The sequence below is a fragment of the Bufo gargarizans genome, chromosome 11 (assembly GCF_014858855.1).
Source record: "Bufo gargarizans isolate SCDJY-AF-19 chromosome 11, ASM1485885v1, whole genome shotgun sequence".
Classification (NCBI taxonomy): Eukaryota; Metazoa; Chordata; class Amphibia; order Anura; family Bufonidae; genus Bufo; species Bufo gargarizans.
Genome location: NC_058090.1, coordinates 42211155 through 42237466, shown reverse-complemented (window position 1 = coordinate 42237466; position 26312 = coordinate 42211155). Strand labels below are relative to the sequence as shown.

The following is a 26312-nucleotide window of genomic DNA, read 5'->3' as shown; positions in this document are numbered from 1 at the left end:
TTTGCTATGGCAGGCCTGGGAGCCTTCACAAAGCCCCAGACTGTCATAGCAACTGATTGGAGTCTAGCAATTGTGCTGCTGAGCCCCTCTAGTTGCTCAGATTTCCCATTCGCTATTGACTGTGCCAAATGAGGGTTCAGTCATTGGGACTCGGTGTCAGCTGTATTATACAGCCGCAACTCGCCACTTATTGAGTGGGCTCAGCTCTTGAGCCTGTTCTATATGTTTACAGCGCACCAACGATGTACAGTTACATCGTGGTGTGCTTAAAGGGGTATTCCCATCTCAGGCTTTAATGGCATATCGCTAGAGACCTGCACCCATCTTACATTGATGGCATATCTTAGCGATAGCGACAAACCCGTTTAAAGTTTAAAAAACAGTTTGCCTTCTTGAGACAACCCCTTTAAAGTGTAAATAGCTGTGTATTCTGGTGTATACTCCTATATGTACTTTAATTTAAAGAGTTTTCTTTCTTGATTTCTCGATTAATAAAAGGGAGTCTGCCACCGGCAAATTCGTTGGTAAACCAGCGCAGTTCCTTGCAGGGCTAGCTCTGCTGAATGTTATGATACCTTTTACTTAGCGATCCGTTGCATCCTTCTGGAGAAAAAGTAAGGGGCTATTTTCTAACAGAAATACGTCTGTTAGGGCTCGTTCACACGACCGTTGGTGTCCCGTTCCCGTATTGCGGACCGCATTTGCAGATCCGCAATACACGGGCACTATTCCGTTGTCATTCCGCATCATGGATGCAGACCCATTAATTTGAATGAGTCCGCAAATCTGGAGATGCGGAACGGAATGGAACACTACTGAAGCACTACAGAGTGCTTTCTGGGCTTCCATTCCGTGCCTCCGCACCGCAAAAAGATAGAACATGCTCTATCTTTTTGCGCAACAGAGGGATCACGGACCCATTCAAGTGAATGGGACTGCGATCCCCATGCGCCTGCCCCAGGGAAGGTGCCCGTGCATTGCGGACCGCAATTTGCGGGTCACAGCACGGGACACCAACGGTCGTGTAAACGAGCCCTTAGGCGTATTTCTGGTGCAGATTGTGGCGCAAAGGTTATTTGCACCGCAATCTGCGACTTTTTCCCCGCTCAGGCCTGTTTTATGCGTAGAAAATGGTCTAAATCTACTTCAGCATGGGAGCTGGCAAAGATTTAGAAGCAGCTGTGTATCCGCCGAAGTTATGTAGAGGCTAGTGCCTCTACATAACTTTGGCGGATCCATAGCCAACGCAGGGGCTTATTAAGACCGGCGCCTAGAATGCTGGTCTTGATAAATGACCCCCTAAGTACTTTTTCCAGTCCATATGCAAATGAGCAGTTAAGTGCACTGAGGGAGGGCTCAGGCCATTCTGTGCACCCTTGCTCCTCCTGCTTCATCAATCAGTAACTCCCTCCGTTTCTTGATTGACAGTGCCATATTCCTTCATGGTCATCTTGCCTAACCCGATCAATCAAGGGAAATAAAGGCAGGAGGGGGCAGAGGAAGCAGGGGGAGCAAGGGTGCACAGAGTGGCCTGAGCCCTCCCTCAGTGCACTAAACTGCTCATTTGCATATAAATGAAAATACTTTTTCTTTAGCGTGAAACTGTGGATCGTTAAGTGAAAGGTATCACTGATTTAACAGTGATCACCTGTTTCAACAGTAAATTCCACGGCTTCTTTCCTTCACATAAAGCGCCACGTCTGTCTGCATGCTGTGTGTGGTATTGCAGTTCAGCTCCTTTCCCTTTCATTTTGTACAACCCCATTGATATACCTGGACATGCGCAGGAGATGGCTTTCAGCCGAATGCTTGTTTGACTGACGGTTACCTGTCTTGACCTCCCCATAGTTTGGCCTAGTGTACACGTTCGATGAGTACATGTATCCACTGTATGTCTCTAGTGTGGAGGGTGCAGTGAAGCGGAGTTGTATACAGAACTGACTGAAATGCATATTATGGGGCCAAAAGTTGTATTTTGATTAATTCCATGTACTAGACCCTGCATGCAATGCATGTGTTGATGCAGGGCCACTTCCGTTATTATCTCCTTGTCATTGTTCATATTTCCATAGCACGCAGGATACAGATTAGCAAATCAACAATAAATTTAGTCTGTAGATGGAAATGGGTCATTATTTTTCCACAATAAATGTGAAGTCTGCTTTGCAGCTGATTTTGAGGTCTATTTAAAAAACCTGTGACATAACCTATAAAGGGAAATCCTCAGGGAGAAGGTATTTTTATGTTGCATTGTTTCTGGACTTCCTGTCTCCGGCTTTGACTTTGCGACCTCTGGGGAGGTGTCGGACAAGCACGTGGCAGCAATACAATAACAAGTACATTGTGTCTTTCTGTGTTATACACTTTTCTACTATACAACAGATACAGCAGATGGTGAGTGAGATACCAAATGTGAGTGAGATGTGTAGTAGTGTACCGCAGGGCAAAAACGTGTGATGTTTCACGTGATCACGCGCATGCGCAGATGCTGCTCTAGTAGTAACAGCAGAGCCCTTGTGCTTGTGCTGCACGACATTGTAAGGGTCTGGCAAGATGTCCGACCTTGTCCATCAAGTGGCAGTGGATAGCACCTCGCTGCTCAAGAGCGAGATGGGAACTCAAAGTGGCCCTGGAAATAAAAAACACGTAGAAGTGGGACTAAAAAGATGTAAAAAATTAATAATCAAATAACCTTTAATAAAAACAAAAACTTCCCATTGGAAAAAAATGAAAAAATTAAATCCCCTCCACACATTTGGTATCGCCCCATACCGAATGGCCTCAATTATAAAATTATCTTGAAATTGATCCTGCCCTGTGAAAATTGATCAAACCTCAAAATGATTCCAATAAAACTACAAATCGTCCTTCAAAAATCAAGCCCTCACATAGCTCAGTAGAAAGAAAAATAAAAAGTTATGTGTCTTGGGATTTGGTGATAGGGAAAAAAAACAAAACATTTTTAAAGCGGGTTTTATTGTGCGAAAGCAGTAAAAAAAAACTATTTGTATTTGAAATTGCTGTAAACATACTGACCCAGAGAGTAAAGTTATGTTAGTTATGCCGCAAAGTAAACATTGCATATTCTTTTTTCCATTTTCCAGAAAAAGTTAATAAATGATTATATGTACTCCAAAATGGTTCCGTTAAAAACTACAACTTGTCCCACAAAAAACAAGCCCTCATACGGCTTCATTGATGGGAAAAAAAAGAGTTATAGCTCTTGAAATGCAACAATGTAAAAATAATAAAAATTGCAAAATGCATACAGGTGGAAGAGTTTGTTTCCAGAGAAGTCCCCTCAGTCCTGCAATACATGCACAATAGCTACCATTTTTGTAGCTGCTCTCCGGCTTGGCTAATAGTGGTGAGGGCCTAAACAGGGAGTCCGCTTTATTTAACTCCTGTTACTTCATGTTCACCTAGATACCAGCTTTGTTTGGGCAGTTTCTATGCAACTACCTTGCATCTGAATCTAGGGTTAGTTATCACCTAGGTTTGCCTGGTTGATTAGGGTGAAATTGCTGATTATTCAGCCTATTTATTTTTAGGCATAACTCTGTTCCTTTCCATCTATTCTGTAGTTTGTTCCATATTCAGGGACCTGAAGTTCCACAATTGTATCTTGTTGTAGTCTAGTGTATTTTTTATGTGTTCTGGGATCTGTAGTTCCACTGTCTTTTGCTGTGTTTGGTATTTGTTTGTTGATGTGTTGTATTGTCCAGGCTGAATTGCTGACTTGAATTCAGAGAGGGTCAGGTTAGCATTGCTCTGTTTTTTATTAAGTCTCTCATCTGCTATAGGCCATATATGTGCTATCCACTCCATTAGTGGATCCTCTCCTCCATCCACGTCCTTTAGGGCTCATGCACACGAACATGTGCGACCCGTGCTCGTATTGTGGCCTGCAGACAGTGGGTCCTCAATATACAGGCTATATATACAGTCATGGCCAAAAGTTTTGAGAATTACATAAATATTGGAAATTGGAAAAGTTGCTGTTTTTATAATGGCAATAGCAAATTCAGAATGTTATGAAGAGTGATCAGATGAATTGCATAGTCCTTCTTTGGCATGCAAATTAACTTAATCCCAAAAAAACCTCTCCACTGCATTTCATTGCTCTCATTAAGGGACCCGCTGAGATCATTTCAGTAATCTTCTTGTTAACTCAGGTGAGAATGTTGACGAGCACAAGGCTGGAGATCATTATGTCAGGCTGATTGGGTTAAAATGGCAGTTAAAAGGAGGGTGATGCTTGAAATCATTGTTCTTCCATTGTTAACCATGGTGACCTGCAAAGAAACGCATGCAGCCATCATTGCGTTGCATAAAAATGGCTTCACAGGCAAGGATATTGTGGCTACTAAGATTGCATCTCAATCGACAATTTATAGGATCATCAATAACTTCAAGGAAAGAGGTTCAATTCTTGTTAACAAGGCTTCAGGGCATCCAAGAAAGTCCAGCAAGCGCCAGGATAGTCTCCTAAAAAGGATTCAGCTGCCGGATCGGAGTGCCACCAGTGCAGAGCTTGCTCAGGAATGGCAGCAGGTAGGTGTGAGCGCATCTGCACGCACAATGAGGCGAAGACTTTTGGAAGATGGCCTGGTGTCAAGAAGGGCAGCAAAGAAGCCACTTCTCTCCAAAAAAAACATCAGGGACAGATTGATCTTCTGCAGAAAATATGGTGAATGGACTGCTGAGGACTGGGGCAATGTCATATTCTCTGATGAAGCCTCTTTCCGATTGTTTGGGGCATCAGGAAAAAGGCTTGTCCGGAGAAGAAAAGGTGAGCGCTACCATCAGTCCTGTGTCATGCCAACAGTAAAGCATCCTGAGACCATTCATGTGTGGGGTTGCTTCTCATCCAAGGGAGTGGGCTCACTCACAATTTTGCCCAAAAAACACAGCCATGAATAAAGAATGGTACCAAAATACCCTCCAACAGCAACTTCTTCCAACAATCCAACAACAGTTTGGTAAAGAACAATGCATTTTCCAGCACGATGGAGCACAGTGCCATAAGGCAAAAGTGATAACTAAGTGGCTCGGGGACCAAAACGTTGACATTTTGGGTCCATGGCCTGGAAACTCCCCAGATCTTAATCCCATTAAGAACTTGTGGTCAATCGTCAAGAGGCGGGTGCACAAACAAAAACCCACTAATTCTGACAAACTCCAAGAAGTGATTATAAAAGTGTCACGACCATGGTCGCCTGCGGTTTCGTTTGGTTGATTCAACCACAGGTGAGGGCCGCTTGTATGTTGCCTCACTTGTGGTTGCCGCTGGCAACATGTTCTTATGTGGCAGTATAGCAGCCTGAGCTGGTGCTAGGCAGCTTGCTGCAATGTGCATGCGGTTGCACCTGGCAACCTGTCTTGGTTAGGTGTGTCTTTTGTATGTCTGGTGTGCACAGGGTTTTAGTTATGTGTGCACATTCCCCTTTAAGTTGCTGTCTTCCCTTCCCTGGTGTTGGAAGGGTTAACTTCTTTCCTAGTGTGTGTGCACAGGTTGTGTCTGGGTGTGGCTACATGGGCTATTTAACCTCAGTTGAGACCTGATGTCTGAGGGGTACTCCAGCCTTGTAGTAAGCTGGAGACACCCTCCTGGTCTCTAATACCATCTGCCAGTGAGGGCCACCCTTGTGGTCATAAAATGTTATACATGATGTTTAGTTGATGTTCTTTTCTCTTTCATATTTTATGCACCTATGGATCTGGGTTCCTGTGTGTTTGTGTGTGTGCTGTGTCCATTTATGTTTGGGTGTGGACACTAGCTTGTATTGCACGGGATCCAGTCTGTGGCAGGTAGGTGTCGAAGTTCTTTTCATCCTCCTGCCATATCCATAGGCTGTTCATGTTCCTATCCCCTTGCAGCTTGGCCACTTTAGACTCCTGTTTCTCCGTGTCCAGGAGGAACGGGCTGTCTACCCAGCTCCTAGCTCAGGGATCTGTGGAGGGTGAGTAGGGATCCGAGGTTCCTGAGCATGAGCCCTCCTACCTTCAAGGTCGGCTCATGTAGCTAGGAGTCAGGGTCAGATTGGGGAAGCTCTAGGAGGTGACCTGCTCCCTAATGCTGTGGTCCTGGCCAAGTAGCGACCTACCATCTTCTGGCATCGCATGGCTGAGGGTTTTCCCCATCCTCAGCCGTGACAAAAAGAATGGGTTGCTATCAGTCAGGAATTGGCCCAGAAGTTGATTGAGAGCATGCCCAGTCGAATTGCAGAGGTCCTGAAAAAGAAGGGCCAACACTGCAAATACTGACTCTTTGCATAAATGTCATGTAATTGTCGATAAAAGCCTTTGAAACGTATGAAGTGCGTGTAATTATATTTCACTACATCACAGAAACAACTGAAACAAAGATCTAAAAGCAGTTTAGCAGCAAACTTTGTGAAAACTAATATTTGTGTCATTCTCAAAACTTTTGGCTACGACTGTATACAGGCAATATACTGAATCTTGCGGATCGCAGACCCATTTAAGTGAATGGTTCCATTTCTGAAAACGGCAAGCACATGGCCGGTGCCTGTACATTGCAGACAGCTATTTTCGGTCCGCGGCAGGGGCATGGGGCGCACACTTCCATGTGCGTGAGCCCTTAGAATTTGGTTCCTGCTATCCACCTATCAGTTTTAGTGTCTTGTTTTCTGCCAGTGTGATACATACTTAATACAAGTTGTCTTCGCAGCTGTCCAGTTCAGCCCTGCCATTGTTAGGCCTCGACCGCTATAAGTGATAGCTATAAGCTATAAGTCCAGTCCTGTAGTCTTGTCCACAACCAGTGTCATTACAAGCATAAGCTTCCAAAAACAGGCAACCCCTTTAAAGGGGTTTTTCATAAGTTTAATGTTGATGGCCTGTCCTCAGGATGGCTCATTAATATCAGGTCGGTGGGGGTCTGACTCCTGACAGTCCCACTGATCAGCTGTTTTAGTGAGCACCAAATCCTCTTCCTAGGCCAGTGATGTCTTCGGTTATATGGCCTATTTGCAACTCATTCACGTGAACGGTCCTGGACTACAGTACCAAGCACAGCCGCTATGCAATGTGCGGTGCTGTGCTTGGTAACTTGTGAGGAGGCAACCACTCTCACCAGAGTGCCGTGGCCTCTTCAGGTAGCTGAACCGTGAGGATGCCGGGTGTCACACCCCGACCAAGCTGATAGTGATGAGCTATCCCGAGGACAGGCCATCAGTGTTAAACTCCCAGGAAAATCCCTCACATAAGCCACCATTCCTGCGATGTATACTATAACTACCTTTATAAGGTTTATGCTGTTTATAAATTGAATGTTTGCATTGTGCTTATGTTTACACGCCTGCAATGTTCAGATTGTAGAACGAATTAGGAAAATAATTTTCCATGGGGCAGCTAAGAACCACTTATTCTGTAAGATTGTTGTTTATAATGTCCTTTTTATTCGATGAATGGTTGAAATAGTAACTTGACTTGGGAGATTTCCAAGTTGTCGTCTCATACCATTGTTGTAAGTGTTGGTTCTCCTCTTCAACAAATTCACGTTCCCTAAATCTGCAGTGAAAGGAAGATTGCAGGATGAATGCTAATTAGTAAGCCGAAAATAAAAGGAATACAAATGTATTTTGCTGTTTAAGTCATTTCCTTTACAAACTGGAGGTTCAGTTAAAAAAAACCCTTTCAAGATCTGTTTGTATCTGATATCTATTTGGACATCTTCTATTTAGTTTGTGCTCTATTGTCTTTCCATTTAAAAAATACTGTATAATGTGCCCTGATGACGTTATCCCTGGTGATGCTGTTACGTTTATTATTATTATTATTATTATTATTACACCAAGATGAATGAGCATCAGCACTTTTTTCATTTCACAGTTTTATCTGCTCCTCTTCCTTAAAATTAAGATTTAACATACAAGGTAGAACAATCTCTTTTTGTAATATTTAGCACTTATATAATGCGATCTATGGCCAATTTTACGTAGATAATTTTTTAATAATTTATGTACAAATAAGGCAGTGGGGAAAGGGTGATACTGAATAATCCTTATGGCAGTTTTACTGAGATGAGGTGTCTGCTTTAAAGGGTTTGTATAAGTTATGAAAAAATTTGAGAAAATGCATTCACACGTCCGTAGCGTGTTTCGCGGATCCGCAAAACACGGACACGGCAAGGTGCGTTCCGCACTTTGCGGACACTAATCGAATATGACATGTTCTATTTTTTTCGGGAACGGAAATGCGGACCCGGAATTGCGGGTTCGCATCCATAGAAATGAATGGGTCCGCAATTTGCAGAAAAAAATTGCAGATGTGTGAATGGGGCCAAATAGTATGACAAAAGGAAACATACTGATGCCTGGGGGCTGAGGCAACCTGTTTGTCACCTACCTCTAAGAAACTATTTTACCTCAGACTGTTGAAAGAGGACCTGTTTAAAGGGGCTGTCCAAGTTATGGAATATTGTAGGCAGATATAGGCATTGTAATAACAATAAAAGAGCCAATACTAGCCCACTAGACCCCCTTCGCTTCCACATCTCTGGCTTATTCTGTTCATGCGATTTACTAGCATTTTGCAATGACTGTCCAGATGGGTGTTACCGGTTAGGGGTGTTTGTCTCTGCAAATCCAGGGGCGTAGCTAAAGGCTCACGGGCCCTGGTGCAAGAGTTCAGCTTGGGCCCCCATTCCCTTAGTGCTTGTTGGCAAGGGGCAGGGGAGCACATTGCCTCTGGCAGCAGGAAGGCTAACATTGAAATGCCAAATTCTTGACCTAACCCCTTCCCTCCAGCCAGAGGTGTAAATTGACCAGCATGCACTTTCTATAATGCCAGTGTCTTATGTGGCACAGGGTTTTTTAGGCCCCCTCAGGCTCCTGGGCCCAGTAGCGACTGCTACCTCTGCTCCCCCTATAGATACGCCCCTGCACAAATCTCATGTACACTTTACAGTTTTTTTTCTGTGTGGAAATTAACCTCTTCATGTGGATTTCCAAACCCTCAGCATGTCAATTACGTTTGCAGATTTCACCACTTTTCCAACGAAGAGTGAGATCTGCAGCCAAACCACATCTAATCCGCACCAAAATGTGCAATTAGAAAGTGTGGATTTTGGTGTGGATATATTGCAGAAATGCACATAAATCCGCATGGAAATTCGTACGACCTTATGTATGTTCACCCACACATGTGAAGGAGGGCCCTAAAGGGGTTCCGCACTTCAGCAAATGTCTTAATCATGTAGGTAAAGTTAATACAAGGCAGTTACTAATGTATTGTGATTGTCCATATTGCCTCCTTTGCTGGCTTGAGTCATTTTTCCATCACATGATACACTGCTTGTTTCCATGGATATGACCTACCTGCAATCCAGCAACGGTGGCTGTGCTTGCACACTGTAGGAAAAAGCGCTGGGAGTGCGCATAGGCTGGCGCCCTTTGCTATACTGTGCAAACACAACCACCACTGCTGGATTGCAGGGTGGTCGTAATCCCTGGAAACGAGCAGTGTATAATGAGATGAAAAAATAAATCAAGCCAACAAATGAGGCAACATGGACAATCACAATACATTAGTAAGTGGCTTGTAGTAACTTTCTCTACATGATAAATGCCATTTGCTGAAGTGAGACAACCCCTTTAATTGCAAACTTCTAGCAATTCATTCATAACTTTTAGCAGGCATAATAAATGAATGATACACCATAGTCAAAAGAATAAATGCTCCAGGATTGTTATTATAAGGGGGGTGCAAGAAGTTGCTAAAACATACTTGTCAGGAAGTGATAGGTCCTCCTTAAATCTCCTGTATACCAATACAGTTGATACAGTTTGTCTATCTTCAGATAGCAGTAGGGATAGCTTAGCATCACATTTTCAGGGGTCATGGTCGCCTCAGCAGTGCAGATACAAGGTGCCTGGAACAGGAGCTGCTGTGCATGTGTCCCTATGTGCATTTCCGCGGCCCAGGCCACCAGAGAGGACGGCGCCTGAAGGAAGGACGATGGTGAGCACAGCCACCGCTGTTGTATTGTAGGGTGATACTTCCAGAAGGCCAACCATCACTGCAGCACACCACCAAAGAAAGAAGCCTTTTTTCTGTAAAAGACACATGAAAGTTTGCAATAAAGCACCTAAAGGACTCTCTGACTGTGAGAACCATGATTCTCTGGTCTGATGAATCTAATATTGGAATTTTTGGCCTCAATTCTAAGCCTCATATTTGGAGGAAACCAGGCGATGGTCATTACCATCCCTACAGTAAAGCATGGTGGTGGCAGCATCATGCTGGGGTGTTTTTCAGTGGCTCGGACAGGGAGAATGATCAGGGTTGAGAGGACAGCTGAATGGAGCAAAGTACAGATATATTCTATTAACTTGAATATGGGGGAACTGTCCTATTTGAAGTGAATGGAGCGTCGGAGCTGCAATTACACCTGCTCGCTGCTGCAATTGTGAGGGAGAGCAGGTAGACAATGAAGAGAAGGCAGCGGTCATACAAGTGCTGTATTCTCTTCAAACAGCTGATCTGCGGTGGTGCTAGGAGTTGGACCCCCGTCGATACGGTATTGATGACCTATCCTGAGGATAGATCATCAGTATAAAAATAAAAAGCAGACAACCCCTTTAATGAAAACCTGATCCAGGGTACTCTGGACCTCAGACTAGGTTCACCTCCCAACAAGACAATAACTCTAGGCACATGGCCAACACAACACAGGAGTGGCTTTTGGACAACTCTGTGAATGTCCTTGAGTTACCCAGCCAGAGCCCTGACTGGAGACCCGAAAATGGCTGTCCACTGACAATGCTTGAGAGGATATGAGAAGAATGGCATAAAATCCCCAAATCCAGGTGTGCAAACCTTGTGGCATCATACCCAAGAAGACTGGAGTCTGTGATCACTGCCAAAACGGGCTTCAACTAAGTCCTGAGTAAAGGCTCTCAATACGTATCTCAATGCAAGATTTTAGTTTTTCTGCTTCAATAAATTATCAAAGATTTCTAACATTCTGTTTTCACTTTCTCATTATGTGGTATTGGAGTGAAGAATGATAGCGGAACACTGGCCACACGCTATAACTAAATGGGAAAAAAGTGGAAGGGTCTCAAGACTTTTCAAATTCATTGCATATCACAAATTTTCATCACAGATTTCACCCTTTCACATGTTTAGTATAGCGCTAGATATGTGGCAAATACACTAGGAAATCCACATCAAATCAGCCTGTGACTGTAGATTTTGCCCATTCACTTTACATTCCGTGTGAAAATTCCCTTAGATGAAGGTATCTTTTATAAAGAAAGTGACAAGGAAAATATTTGTTTTATCTTTGCAATGAATAAATTTTTATCTTTGCTTGATCTTGTTTACCTGGTGTTCTCAAATCCGGTTACCTGGAGACAATGGAACTTCAAACATGTCCTCACTGTGGAAGTCACTGACTACCTGCTAATATTGACCCAGGCTCCTCGGTCCCCTCCTTCATACACACATGTAGATCCTCAAGACCTTCTCTGGGCTCGGCTTACATGATAAATAACCAGCTTTGTTACTGTTTATCCATGGGAACTAGGTTATTGTCCATGTTACTTCTCGTCTCCTTGGTCAAGTAAATTGTAATCCATCTTCTGTGATCAGTCAGCACCTGAAGGCTTCTCATACACCAGTGTTCCTTAACTCCAGTCCTCAGGGCCCACCTACTATGATTTCAGAATATCCCACAGAATGAATACCTCTACTAAGTCCTGATGTATTGACACCAGGGGCGGATTGGCCATAGATCCTACAGGGAAATTTCCGGGTGGGCCTATGTCCAGGGGACTACCCAAACTCTCCTAGTGGTTAGAGGCCTGGTACTTAAAGGGAGTCTGTCACCACATTTGAGCATATTAGACTGATCAAATAGCGTTATATGTGCCACCGAGAACTTAAAAACGGTACCTTTGTTGTATCTAATGGAGTTTTCTTTCAGCCAAAAATGAACTTTTAAGATTCTGTAAATGCGCCCTCTCAAGTGCCCAGGGCGGCGTCTCAATCGTCCGAGCCCCAGGCAGCACCTCCTCAACGGCTCATAACCCGCCCTCCGTGTGCCTCTGTCCGCCCGTTTACTCTCTTCCTCTCCTTTTCCACTGCGGCTGCGCGGTCAAATTCATAGTGGGCGTAGTGGAAAAGGAGAGAGGAGGAGAGTAAACGGGCGGGCAGAGGCACACGGAGGGCGGGGTTATGAGCCGTTGAGGAGGTGCTGCCTGGGGCTCGGACGATTGAGACGCCGCCCTGGGCACTTGAGAGGGCGCATTTACAGAATCTTAAAAGTTCATTTTTGGCTGAAAGAAAACTCCATTAGATACAACAAAGGTACCGTTTTTAAGTTCTCGGTGGCACATATAACGCTATTTGATCAGTCTAATATGCTCAAATGTGGTGACAGACTCCCTTTAATGTTCTGATGCTCAACGGCCTCAGGACGATGATACAGTTGAATACTGTGGAGAAGGCCACAGTATTTTGTGCCGCACTGTGGTATTTGATTCTGCTGTGGCGGTACTTTGATATTGCAGGCCTTGTCTACTTCTGTTGTCCCTGCCTCCTTATGTTGCCCTGTCTTCTATAAATTTAGTCCCACCTACAACATGGGGCCACTCTTATTTTTCTTTTCCTGGGCCACTTTAAGTTCCCAATCTACCCTGATCGACACTAATTATATCATCTGCTGAATACTAAGGAAATCCTGAAAACATGACCGGTAGGTAGGCCCTGTGGACTGGAGTTGAGGAACACTGCCATACACGATGCAGCCCAGACCCCCGTTTATGGCTCACTGCTAATTGCTGGACCGTACCTGTAATTGTTGGGCTGGACTGGCAGAATTTGGTGGGTTGCATGAGGTTCCCGCTGCTGGGTCTGCTTTTGTGTACAAGGCAGCTTTGAAGGGGGTTTCCTGCCATATATATTGATGACTTATCAGGATAGGTCATCAGTACCTGATCTGTGTGGATCTGACACCCATCACCTCCTCCAGTCAACTGTTTGAAGAGGAATTGGAGCTCCATGTGAGCGTTGCTTCCTGTTCGTAACTCTGCATGACGTCTCAGAAGTACAGTGTAATGACAAGTTCTTGCTCTGTTCAATTGAATGGAGCAAGTACTTGTAATTAGACTACGCCACCGCTCCACAGGAGACCGGCGCAGTGTAATGAAGAGGAAGTAGTGCTCGCATGAAGCGCCGCCTCCTCTTCAAACAGCTGATCCCGTGGGGGTGGCGGGTATCAGACCCCCGCAGATCAGATATTGATGACCTATCCTGATGATGGGTCAACAATATTCACTTCCTGCACAACCCCTTTGAGGCCCCCATACATGTTAGTGTATCATTGGCCAAACCCACCGATAACAGCGGGTTTGGCCGACTGTCTTATGTGTGTGGTGGGCAGGTCACAACTCTCCCCTGACACATAGATGTTGGGGAAGAAAAGCATCAGAAAAAGTGAATATTTTGGTTCTCCTGGAAGATAAGCTTCCCCCAGAGGTGTATGGCTGCGGCTTTCTCCCCTCTCCTTATTGAATACACAAACTATTTATTGAACCCACATCTGGTTTCAGCTTCAAAACTGCATCCTGTGCGGGCAGCGTAAACTTGCTATTGACTTGACTTACCTATCACTTTATCAGATCACCAGTCATAAACTGTTTTTTAAATATTATTTATCTTACGTGATAACATTATTTATAATGGACAGGAGCAAAAAGCATCCATATTTGCCAGAGTATGATGTAAAGCAGTGGTTCCCAAACTTCTTCAGTCTACAGAACCCTAAAGCAGCTAGAAACCTACTTTGGAACCCTAAACTGTTCATATGACTGCAAGTTGCCATGTGATGTGTCGTCAATATACCGGCGCTGAGGCTGAAATCCTTCTGTAGGTTCCCCAACTTTAATTTAGAAATTTAGACATCAGACCATAAAAATTAATTTATGATTTAGATCTGAAAGCCAGAATACAGACTCCGCTCCCCAGTCTTTACAGTTACACTAATCTATACAAGCTAAAGGAGGAGATGATAGAAACTGCTGCTGCAGGTATATAGCGATGTGGGCAAGCATCTCTATGTTCCCCTGCAATGCACTGTGCCTCTAGCCTAGTGGTGATGAACCCAAGGCACGGGTGACGGAGGTGGCACTCAGAGCCCTCTCTGTGGGCACCCACACCCTGGAATAAGTCTATGGCGTACCAATATGCCTTAGACCTTTCCTGCCAATCATCAGTGCAGGGCGCACTATGAACGGCACAGGCAGAGCACTGAATATAGGCAGCTATTATAGCTAAATGATAAAGTACATGAAAGATGTACTATTGGACTGTAATATTCAGGTTAAATTGCTGTGTTGGCACTTTGCAATAAATAAGTGGGTTTTGGGTTGCAGTTTGGGCACTCGGTCTGTGAAAGGTTCGCCATCACTGGCCTATGCCAATGCCACAGATGCATGTACTGTGCAAACCAGCCACCATTACCAAAAATCAATCGGTGGAACTCAGAGATCCCACCCTGGAAGCAAGTATGGAGTCATGTACCAATGTAAAGTGTGCACTCATTGTGTAGGAATATCACACCAGGCATTCACAATACTGCATTATAGGTTTGTATATGTTCTGTATATGAGTTATCTGCTGTATATCTGAGAGGTTGTTTTTTTAGAATCTATCGTTGAAATGAATAAATATGACTTGGGATTAACCAGTTCACTCTCCTTTTATTTATCAGCTGGACAAAGACATTGCACAGGCTTTGTCTTATTCCCTGTTGGTCAGGGTGTAGTGGATTTTCACTGGAGCCAGTCCTAGTCAAACAAGCTCATGTGTGCTGCAAAGTTTGCTATCATTTGTTACGTGTTCGAAATATTCTTTCATAAACTACATGTTTTTTTTTATACCAGTAAGGCTACTTTCACACTGGCGTTTTGGCTTTCCGTTTGTGAGATCCATTAAGTTTTGCCCTAATGCATTCTGAATGGAAAAGGATCCGCTCAGAATGCATCAGTTTGCCTCCGTTCCGTCTGCATTCCGCTTTGGCGAAGCTGAGCCAAACGGATCAGTTCTGACACACAAAGTCAGTCAATGGGGACGAATTCGTTTTCTATGACACAATCTGGCACAATAGAAAACGGATCCGTCCTCCATTGACTTTCAATGGTGTTCAAGATGGATCCGTCTTGGCTATGTTACAGATAATACAAACGGATCTGTTCTGAACGGATGCAGACGTTTCTATTATCTGAACGGATCCGTCTGTGCAGATCCATGACGGATCCGCACCAAACGCGAGTGTGAAAGTAGCCTAACAGGTAAAAGGCGTCCTACTTTTCTTTGTGGAACAGCCCCTTCTATCATCTAATGGGGGTCTGACTGCTGTGACGTGCAGGGATCAGCTGTTATCACTGGGGGAGCTCCGGCTGCTGCAGGACAAGTTTACTGTGGTATATACAGTACTGCCCGTTCAAATGGCTGATCTTGTACTAAATGGACAGTCGGGACCACCAGAGCGGGAACCACACCTACTCGGTGACTCTTTACTGGGTTAGATAGACATAAAGGTCCTGATTTATCAAGACCGACATACAGTATGCTAGGCTGGTCTTGATAGGGCCTGCACTGCCAAAGGAGGCGAGTAATTTATGACGAGGCGCACTCCGTACTGTAGACTGAAATCTACTCACGCTTGTGGCTTGCATAGAATTCAGTCATCATTTACGCCAGCTTCTAGTGTAAACATCGATAAATGTGCTGGGACCGTTGTACCCGTCCACACCCCACCCTTGCTGTGCTTTTTGGAAACAGTCGAGAGCAGAGTAAAAGTTTGGTTAAAAAAGTAATAATGGTATTTGAAAAGTCAAAAAACTGGGGTTTTACAACTTTTGAACGCCAATAGGAAAGGAGTAGAGAAATGATAAATTCCCCCCAAAGATTAGCTTATCACCACCGCTCTATGGGGACGAGCGAACGATTCAGCATTCGCTTGTCCCCATAGAAAATCATTGTTTCAGTGCAGCAGATCGCCGTTTATACACCATGATCTGGTTTTACATGCCGATAGACTGACCCCATCACTGATATCTTATACTCAGATTATCAGGAACAAGCGTTTATACAAATGCTCTTCCACAATTATCTGCCAGATAATCGGCTGATAATCGGTAAAAGGACCCTCACACTGTCCAATCGGTGCAGACAGAGCCAGACTATGTAGGGACACGCCACTTTGAAAAAGGGATAGTTAGGCCTCATTCACATGGCAGTGAATCATGATGTCCAGGAACACAGATCCATTGCTTTTAATGTGTTTATTCACACATCCTTGTCTTTCCACTGACCCACAACAAACATGCACTACTTTAAATGCCCCCATTGTCTATCAGTCCATGAAAATCACTGACAGAACACGGATGGCATCCATGTTCCATCAGTGATTTTTTCCCTGACCATTAATAGGCGATCCTATGTAAATAACTTTTTCGGCCTAGTGGTGCACATGGGATAACATCTGACATACGGACCAATAAAGGACCCTTCACAAACCTCTTCACAGATGAAACACAGACATGTGAATGAGGCCTAACAGGCAGGAGGAATAATAAAGTACTGGCACGATGTTGAACTTTACGAAAAGATGTTCCAGGATTGTAGTTTCCTGGGAATACTAACATTTATTATAGCGGACAAGTCTTCGTTAACATGGTGGGATTGGTAAATCTGCGGGCCAGCTATCGCGAGCTTGTTCATGTGAGGTTAGGTAAACCTAAGGCTAGCAGCATGCCTGTTGCTGATATTAACCTGTTGTATTCTCTTGTTCTTCTCAGATTTTCCAAGACCTTGGCACCACAGTTCTGTCAGAAGCCATTAGCGGCTATAATGTGTGTCTATTTGCCTATGGACAGACCGGCTCAGGGAAGACGTACACAATGATGGGTACTCCGGTAAGTGATATTCATACACTATTTACCGTATTTTTGCACCTGTCCATAAAACACACCTAGGTTTTAGAGGAGGAAAAGAAGAAGAAGAAAAAATATTTTTCATCAGACCTCAGCTCAGAGCTACAATCAGACCTAATGTGAATATGACCTTGAATCAGACCCCCAATGTGAATATGACCCCCGGATGCCGCCGCCCTGCTCCTGAGATCAAGCGTTCTTGTTCTTCCTGCCGCGCGCTGTGCTGTGACTGCACAACGTGAGGTCACAATGCCCTACTGTGCGCAGTGACAGCACAGCGAGCGGCCAAGGAAGACCAGGAAGCGGTGAGTACAGAACTCTGGGAGCGCTGCATTCACCGCTTCCCGGTCCTCCTATGCTAATGAGCGCACCTTAGTATTCGCCCCATAAGATGCACTGACATTTCCCCCCCCACTTTGGGAAGGGGGTGCATCCTATAGGGTGAAAAATATGGTTTATGTTTGAGTAATTAAGGTAACGGCAGAATATTGATCATGATAATTTTCAAGCTTGAGGTTGGTAATGATTGTGCAGTAAGATGCTCAGAATTTTACTAACTGTTCTTTATCCTTGGGGCTCTCACACGGCAGAGCCTGTACCAACGGCACACAGTTCTTATAGGTCCTTTTTACGGACTACTACTCTGCTCCTAAATGTAATGCACAGTATTCTCTCCTAGAACCAATGCATCTCAGGGAGAATAATATAGCATACAGTGGAGCGTGCCACAGTTTTTCATTGTATATAAAATATGCCAATGTATGTGCTTTTTGTGGGATTTTTAGATTTTAATGTTCACCATTTTTTGCATGGTTGTTTTCTAAATAGGCATCAATTGGATTAACACCCCGCATTTGTGAGGTAAGTACATACTATATAATATTTTCAGGCACAAACATGTGGTAAATGCTGGCATATGCATCTAGCACATACAGATACACAAAAACAATGAATACAGCACATACATACGGTACAGTACAGTAGAAAACACCTGGACATTAGTATATAGTTATTGTTATCCTTTCAGTTTACCATATATTTCTCACATTAAATATATTTTGTCATAAATAAGTGGTCATGTACTCTCATTCTACTGTTCGCAGGGTCTGTTCAGTTATAATGATGGCTCTCCAGGCACTCCATCCTCAAGCCGGATTGAAGTGAGGTGAATCCTACTCAGTCATAAAAGTATATCAAAGTGCTTCCTTTTACAAAAATATCTGTGGAACTTCTATAGGAATAAACAGAGCGGCCACACGCTTGTTTTTTGGCCTCTCAGTTCTTTCCGAAAGCTCCATGGGGCAAGGAGGTCTCGTTCCGGTGATCAGTGAGGGTCCCAGCGATAGGACCTCCACCATTCTAATAGTTATCCCATATGCTATTCTTAGGGGATAACTTAATGCAGGGATGCTCAACCTGCGGCCCTCCAGCTGTTGTAAGATTACAACTCCCACCATGCCCGGCTATAGGCTGATATCTGTAGTCTGTCCGGGCATACTGGGGGTTGTAGTTTTACAACATCTGGAGGGCCGCAGGTCTGGAATTCCCGGAATTTAATGGTTGAACAAACGATCATCTTGTGAATGGTTGTTTCGCAGACACGGCCATACACGTTTAAGTCCACATTGTTCAAACTGGCCATACATGTGATGGATGAACATTCTTTCAAAGAAAGATCTTTCATCCAGCTGTTGAATGAAAATTTCAAACACAACCGACTTCTTTTCAGATGATGATTGTCTGGCATCAGGTGGCTCAGTGGTTAGCACTTGTGCCCTGCAGCGCTGGGGTACTGGGTTTGAATCCGACTAAGGACAACATCTGCATGGAGTTTATATGTTCTTCCCATGTTTGTGTGTGTTTCCCCCGGGTACTTCAGTTTCCTCCCACACTCCAAAGACGTACTGATAGGAACCTTAGATTGTGAGCCCCATTGGGGGCAGCAAGTGATAATGTCTGTAAAGTGCTGCCGAATGTGTCAACACTATGTAAATGAGTATAGCAAATCAGTCGGCTAAAATGATCATTCACCGTAAAATTTCACTCAGCGAACGATTGCTTTTAGTTAAAATCAGCTGTTTTGATCAGTTTTAGACTAATGTATATAGTTACCTTAAGGTCTCATGCACAAGGCAGAACATTTTGGAGGGAGATGTGCAGACTCCCTGCTGCTGTGTACTATGGAGCTGTAGGTACTCTGTCACCCACGGTATGGTGCTCTGACAGAAAAAAGTCTGGGTGCCTCCATATGAAATATGAAATATTGTAGGGCTCTGTAAAGTCTATAAGTGACATATCATAGCCCCATACAACAGGGAAGTTTTCCAGATCTGTAATATAGCTGTGTGCAGGGAATGTGCTACTGAAAGACTAATATCGCATCATGTTACATTTGTATGAATACCATGGATGCAGTACAGATGAGCTACGGCCTGTATGCTGCTCTCTGTTTTCAGGTCACAATTACAAAATTACAGCTTGTTGTGATTGATGCTTGTGAAACAATATATTCTTTAGGAAATGGAGTTGCTAAGTGCAAATAGTTTAGTCTTTTTGGTGGTTTCATATTGTGAATGCATATACAGTACTAAACTTTATGCTTACTACTTAATCAAAATAGTCTTCATAACCACTTTTGGGAGAAGTTTACATGTACGATGGTTGGGAGGACTTGTTGGGGCCTTCGTATTTGTCTCATTGGGCATAATAAACACATTACATATGTCTGTACAATGCAATAATTCAAGACATTTTTGTTTAAAAGTTTTCTAGAGATTTATAATGAGCGAGTCCGGGATTTGCTACACCAGTCTGATCAGAAGAAACCCTATACACTGCGGGTCCGGGAGCACCCGGAGAAGGGGCCATACGTGCAAGGTATGATAGAAAAGCAAATGCACCTGGAGACTAAGTAGTATGAAAACCTTCTGTGTGTTACTCTGTGCATTAAAGGGGTTATCCCATCTTAGACAATGGGGGCATATCGCAAGGATATGCCCCCATTGTCTGATAGGTGCGGGTCCCACCTCTGGGACCCGCACCTACAACGAGAACGTAGCCGGGGAGAGTTGTGGCTGGAGGACCCCGGGTTTCCCAGGGTCCGACCACCACCAGGCACAGCTCCCCGTCTCTCCCATTGAAGTGAATGGGAGCGCACCGCACATGCGCGGCCAACGCTCCCATTCGTTTCTATGGGGCGAACGGAAATAGCCGAGCCAGCGCTCGGCTATTTTCGGCGGCTCCATAGAAATGAACGGAGGGCAGGTGCACATGCGCAGTGCGCCCTCCTCCACTTTTTCTGCTCCGTTCTCCTTATAGGTGCGGGACCCGCACCTATCAGACAACGGGGGCATATCCTTGCGATATGCCCCGATTGTCTAAGATGGAATAACCCCTTTAATTGAAGGTGATGCAGGATCCTATAGCACAATGTCAATCTCTCCTCTTTTTTTAATGGAGAACACCGCCTGGCCACAAGCTATAATGGAGCAACAGTGTCTCTCTCATGTGAAGCCCAGGGAGGCCATCTCAACTTTCATGGGCACAGGGCTCTGATGATCATCCCAGCCCCCTTCATTCTAGTATTATTGGAGTCTTAGCATCCTTTTCCCCCCAACTGATTTTTTAATATTTTGTTTGCACTAAAGGATGTGCTTAAAGGGAACCTGTCACCGGGATTTTGGGTATAGAGCTGAGGACATGGGTTGCTAGATGGCCACTAGCACATCCGCAATACCCAGTCCCCATAGCTCTGTGTGCATTTATTGTGTAAAAAAACTATTTTATACATGTGCAAATTAACCTGAGAGGAGTCCTGTACGTGAGAGGAGTCAGGGACAGGACTCATCTCAGGTTAATTTGCATATGTATCAAATAGTTTTTTTCCCCACAATAAAAGCACACAGAGCTATGGGGACTGGGTATTGCGGATGTGCTAGTGGCCATCTAGCAACCCATGTCCTCAGCTCTATAGACAAAATCCTGGTGACAGGTTCCCTTTAATATTACACTTTTCATCTAGCTTCATCTGCTGCAGTGAATTTTGGGTGAGGCTTTTTAGATTACATGCAGCGATCACCTCCACTCTATGGGGCCGAGCAGTGGCTAATGGCTTTGTTCTTCCTCATACAGCTTTATTGTTTGTTCACCGAGCACGATCTGCTGCCTGAAAACGACCATTTAATGCGCTGCATGAAGGAACATTTCAGCCGATAAACAGCGGCACCCTTAGATGGACCCATTATCTAAAACGAGCATTTGTAGTAACATTCGTTCCCAATAATCTGCCCGTGTAAACCCGCCATAAAATAATGGTTGTTAATCAGTTCATGAATAACTATTGACGACCAATGAAGACAGAACTAGTCTGCCATGTGCGGGGAATACAGTGTACACTATTGAATGGCAGGTTGTACCTCGTCTGTACACTACCACTTTATTATGTAGGAAAGTGTTAGTAAATCCGTTTATTTCCAACACTCAGAAATAGTGTTGTTTTTGTATCTTCTTACTTTCAGCGCAATTATGAAAAAGCAATAAAGATTGTCTTTGTGTGAATTGTTATATTACACATTCAGCACATGACAATGCGGTCAGCAGTTAGATGAATAGAGGCGCTTGTGACGAACATCTCCATCAGGCACTTAGCTAATACTTATAATTAAAAGCATGTGGATTTCTCTTCAGTTTCATAGAAAACCTTGTGTATCTCAAAAACAAAACTGACAATACATAAAAGGACATTGTTGGTAACTGATGAAGATAACATAACTGCAGATTACATTTGCTTGTATTTTCCACGCTGTTTTAGATAAAAGTTAGATACGGTTTTCACTGGTTCCTGTTGGTAGAAGTTCACATCAGTTGTAAATTTGTTCTCTTCCTCCTACATGCCCCAGGCCTTGGATGACACTGCTCTAGCTCCACTTTTGTTAATTCTTAAAGGGGTTTTCTGAGATTTTAATATTGATGACCTATCCTCAGGGTAGGTCATCAAATATCAGATTGGCGGGGGGTCCGACACCCGGCATCCCCGCTGACCAGGTGTTTGAAGGGAAGGCCACGCTCTATGCAAGCGCAGCCTTCCCTTTTTATTGTTTAGCTGCTCCCTAGGTCATCAATATTAAAATCCCGGAAAACCCCTTTAATACCTTTTTTAAAGTGGTTATCTCATAAATAATGTAAAAAATGAAAATCAGACACCGTACAGTACTTCATTATCTCTTTCTAACAAAGCTAGAACCAGCCGCGTACCTCACATTGATCCAGAGAGCTTCCTATTTATTGCTCTGCTAGATTTAGATCAAGCTGCAGCTAAAGGGGCGTGTCCATTCTGCTGCAGCTAAAGGGGCGTGTCCATTCTGCTGCAGCTAAAGGGGCGTGTCCATTCTGCTGCAGCTAAAGGGGCGTGTCCATTCTGCTGCAGCAAAAGGGGCGTGTCCATTCTGCTGCAGCAAAAGGGGCGTGTCCATTCTGCTGCAGCTAAAGGGGCGTGTCCATTCTGCTGCAGCTAAAGGGGCGTGTCCATTCTGCTGCAGCTCTCTGCCTATCACAAGATGAAATTGAGCACGTGCGACCATCTCAGTAAGCCGAACAAAGAAATAAGAAAAGAAAAAACAAACAGCAGGTTGCGCTAGACAGATACATTTTATTGAATACCTCAGTCGCTATGCTAAAATATTTCATTACATGCAGTTACAAAAGTATTCAGATGCAGGTGCTGGTTTGAAAACTGTAGAATAAGTAGAGAGTACTGTGTTAAACCATTACATTACACCTGAACAACTGGTAGGTCTGGTATGGTTGGAGTTGCGTTTATGCATGAGGAATAACACTACATCTGGCCATTATATAACTCTTAGGCCTCTTTCACACTACAGTTTTTTGCGTTCCGTATACGGTCCGTTTTTTGCGTTCCGTATACGGTCCGTATACGGAACCATTCATTTCAATGGTTCCGCAAAAAAACGGAATGTGTTCCGTATGCATTCCGTTTCCGTATTTCCGTTTTTCCGTTCCGTTGAAAAGATAGAACATGTCCTATATTTGGCCGAGAATCACAGTCCGTGGCTCCATTCAAGTCAATGGGGCCGCAAAAAAAACGGAACACATACGGAAATGCATCCGTATGTCTTCCGTATCCGTTCCGTTTTTTGCGGAACCATCAATTGAAAATGTTATGCCCAGCCCAATTTTTAATATGAAATTACTGTATACTGTATTTGCCATACGGAAAAACGGAACGGAACGGAAACGGAACCACAACGGAAGCAAAAAAACGGAACAACGGATCCGTGAAAAACGGAACGCAAAACACTGAATGCAACATACTGTAGTGTGAAAGAGGCCTTAAGGCTCATGCACACGACCGTATGCCCTTCGAGACATACAGTCTGTGAGCGGGCCATATGTCCCGGAGTGGCATACATCGTGCGCATGGGAGCACACAGCATCATAGGTTACTATGAGGCTGTGTGCATCGGGCCGTCCGCGGGACCATTGTCCTGCACTCATATGATCTTATGAGTGATGGACGGGCAGCCCGATGCACATAGCGTCATAGTAACCTATGATGCTGTGCGCTCCCGTGCGCACAATGTATGCCACTCCGGGTCATATGGCCCACTCGCAGACCGTATGTCTCGGAGGGCATATGGTCGTGTGCATGAGCCCTTAGGGCTCGTTCACACGAACGCATGCTGCCCACAAATCCAGAGATGCGGAACGGAAGCACGGAACAGAACACTACGGAGTGCTTCCTGGGGTTCTGTTCCGTGCCTCTGCACAGCAAAAAGATAGAACATGCTCTATCTTTTTGTGGAACGGAGTAATCGCGGACCCATTCAATTGAATGGGTCCACGATCCCCATGCGGCTGGGCCACGGTCGGTGTCCGTGCATTGCGGACCGCAATTTGCGGTCCACAGGACAGGCTTCACACGGTCGTGTGAACGAGCCCTTATTCTGCATGTTTCGCCAGTTTCCCCTTTGCAGGTTATTATTATTATTATTTATTATTTAAGCGCCATTCATTCCATAGCGCTGTACATATGATAAGGGGTGCACATACATAATACAGACAATTGCACTAATCATATACAAAATGAGTTACAAACTGGTACAGAAGGAGAGAGGGCCCTGCCCGTGTGGGCTTACAATCTACATGTTCTATCTTTAACGGGAGTCTGTCACCTACATGACATGTGATATAAATATAGCTCTATGGGACACAAATACATAACACTGATGGTACTTTGGTTTCGTTTTTGAGAGTCTCCAAAGCACCAAAAACAAAGTTTTAAAGATATGCAAATTAGCTGTTGCAAGTGCCCAGGGGTGGCGAGTATGCTGCAAGTGCCCAGTGCTCCCTGCCTTACTTGTGTCTGACTCCTCCCCTCTTTATTGTCCGGCCAGCCCTGTGTCATTGTGGTATCATTCTTATCTCCATTCGTAATACAGCACCTGCATGGATCTCCGCCGGGGCCAGGCATGCGCAGTACATTGGCCACTGCGGGTAGAAGCATAGTGAAATGCAGTGCGCATGCGCCGATTAAGTAACTAGTAAGCAACGCATGGGCACTGCATATCATGGACTATACAGAGGGGAGGAGTCAGGTGCAATTAAGGCGGGGAGCACTGGTTATTTGCAGCACACTCGCCGCCCCTGGGCATTTGTGATATCTAATTTGCATATCTTTAGAACTTTGCTTTAGTGCTTTGGAGTCTCTCAAAAACTAAACAAAATTCTCATCAGTGTTATGTATTTGCGTTCAACAGAGCGGTAGGTCGGTATACCCTATGCTATGATGTTTTCCATACACAGTACACACACAGATGAGATTCTGCTTCCCTAACATTCGCTCTCATATACAGAGAAGCAACAGCAGCATGGGTAGTATAGAGAAGCACTGAGCAGTGTATATGTGAACCCAGTAACTGTAAGACACACTCACTATTAGCTGCAGCAGCATGTCTGCGCGTGTTTCTCTGCTTCTCTCTCTCTACTCCTCATCCCTGCTGCCCCGCCTCTTCATAGACTTCTATGAGCGGCACATAGTCCGATCACTTGGTGAGTGCAAAGTCTGTCATCTCTTAGGACAGATGGAGCAGTTGATTAAAAAAGACTGAACAGTTGGGGAAGAGTGCTGGGAAGGGAAGGAGTCTCATAAGTGAAGAAAGAAGCATTTTTGTCCGATTTAGATACAAAGACTTTGTTAAAAGTTCAGTCACTGCTTAAAGTGTTTTAAGAATTTTTGTTTCATTTTTCCTTTTCAGTTCAGTACTACTATACCATTGAAGATTAAATACAAAATATTTTCTTCTTTTTAGCAGTCAGTACAAACTCTTATATAGATAGGTAACCCGTTCTTAGGAAGAAAGGTTATCTGTTAGTATAATAGTAGGTTGGTAGAATTATGATAACAGTATGACAGCTCCAGTGTTCTCTTGATAGGCCTAGATAAAGGTGTCCAGAGAAGAGTTTTGCACATATAATTTATGATGCTCTAATTGAGTCATTCACGGCCTAACCTCTGAGGTCGGAATGAATGGTCTGACTGAGACAGTCAAGAGAGGCTGTTTACTGGACTAAAAGTCTAAACAAAGAAGTTAAAGCAATCACAGGAAGTAGTTACTTCAAAAAATTATATTCAGAAAACCACTCACCCATTTGCTGGAAGAAAAAAAACTATAAAAAATTACTTTAAATATTTACATATACAGTGGATATAAAAAGTCTACACACCCCTGTTAAAATGTCAGGTTTCTGTGATGTAACTTTTTCCACCTTTTAATGTCACCTATAAACGTACATCTCAATTGAAAAACAAACTGAAATCTTTTAGGTAGAGGGAAGAAAAAATCTAAAAATAAAATAATATGGTTGCATAAGTCTGCACACCCTTAAACTAATACTTTGTTGAAGCACCTTTTGATTTTTTTAAAGCACTCTTCTTGGCAAAAACACTCCAAATCTGTTAGATTGCGAGGGCATCTCCTGTGCACAGCCCTCTTCAGATCACCCCACAGATTTTCAATCGTATTCAGGTCTGGGCTCTGGCTGGGGCATTCCAAAACTTTAATCTTCTGGTGAAGCCATTCCTTTGTTGATTTGGATGTATGCTTTGGGTCGTTGTCATGCTGAAAGATGAAGTTCCTCTTCATGTTCAGCTTTCTAGCAGAAGCCTGAAGGTTTTGTGCCAATATTGACTGGTATTTGGAACTGTTCATAATTCCCTCTAGCTTAACTAAGGCCCCAGTTCCAGCTGAAGAAAAACAGCCCCTTGGCATGATGCTGCCACCACCATGCTTCACTGTGGGTATGGCCTTCTTTTGGTGATGTGCA

General features: G+C 44.1%; 1 protein-coding gene across 1 annotated transcript in view; it reads left to right on the top strand.

Moving 5' to 3' along the window:
• The window catches only part of STARD9 (StAR related lipid transfer domain containing 9), a 155529-nt gene that overhangs the window by 49952 nt on the left and 79265 nt on the right, over positions 1-26312 (top strand). Inside the window, exons 4-7 of the mRNA XM_044271258.1 lie at positions 16836-16952; positions 17799-17831; positions 18074-18135; positions 19735-19847. Of these exons, the coding sequence (XP_044127193.1) occupies positions 16836-16952; positions 17799-17831; positions 18074-18135; positions 19735-19847 (325 nt within the window). The remainder of the gene's footprint in view (positions 1-16835; positions 16953-17798; positions 17832-18073; positions 18136-19734; positions 19848-26312) is intronic.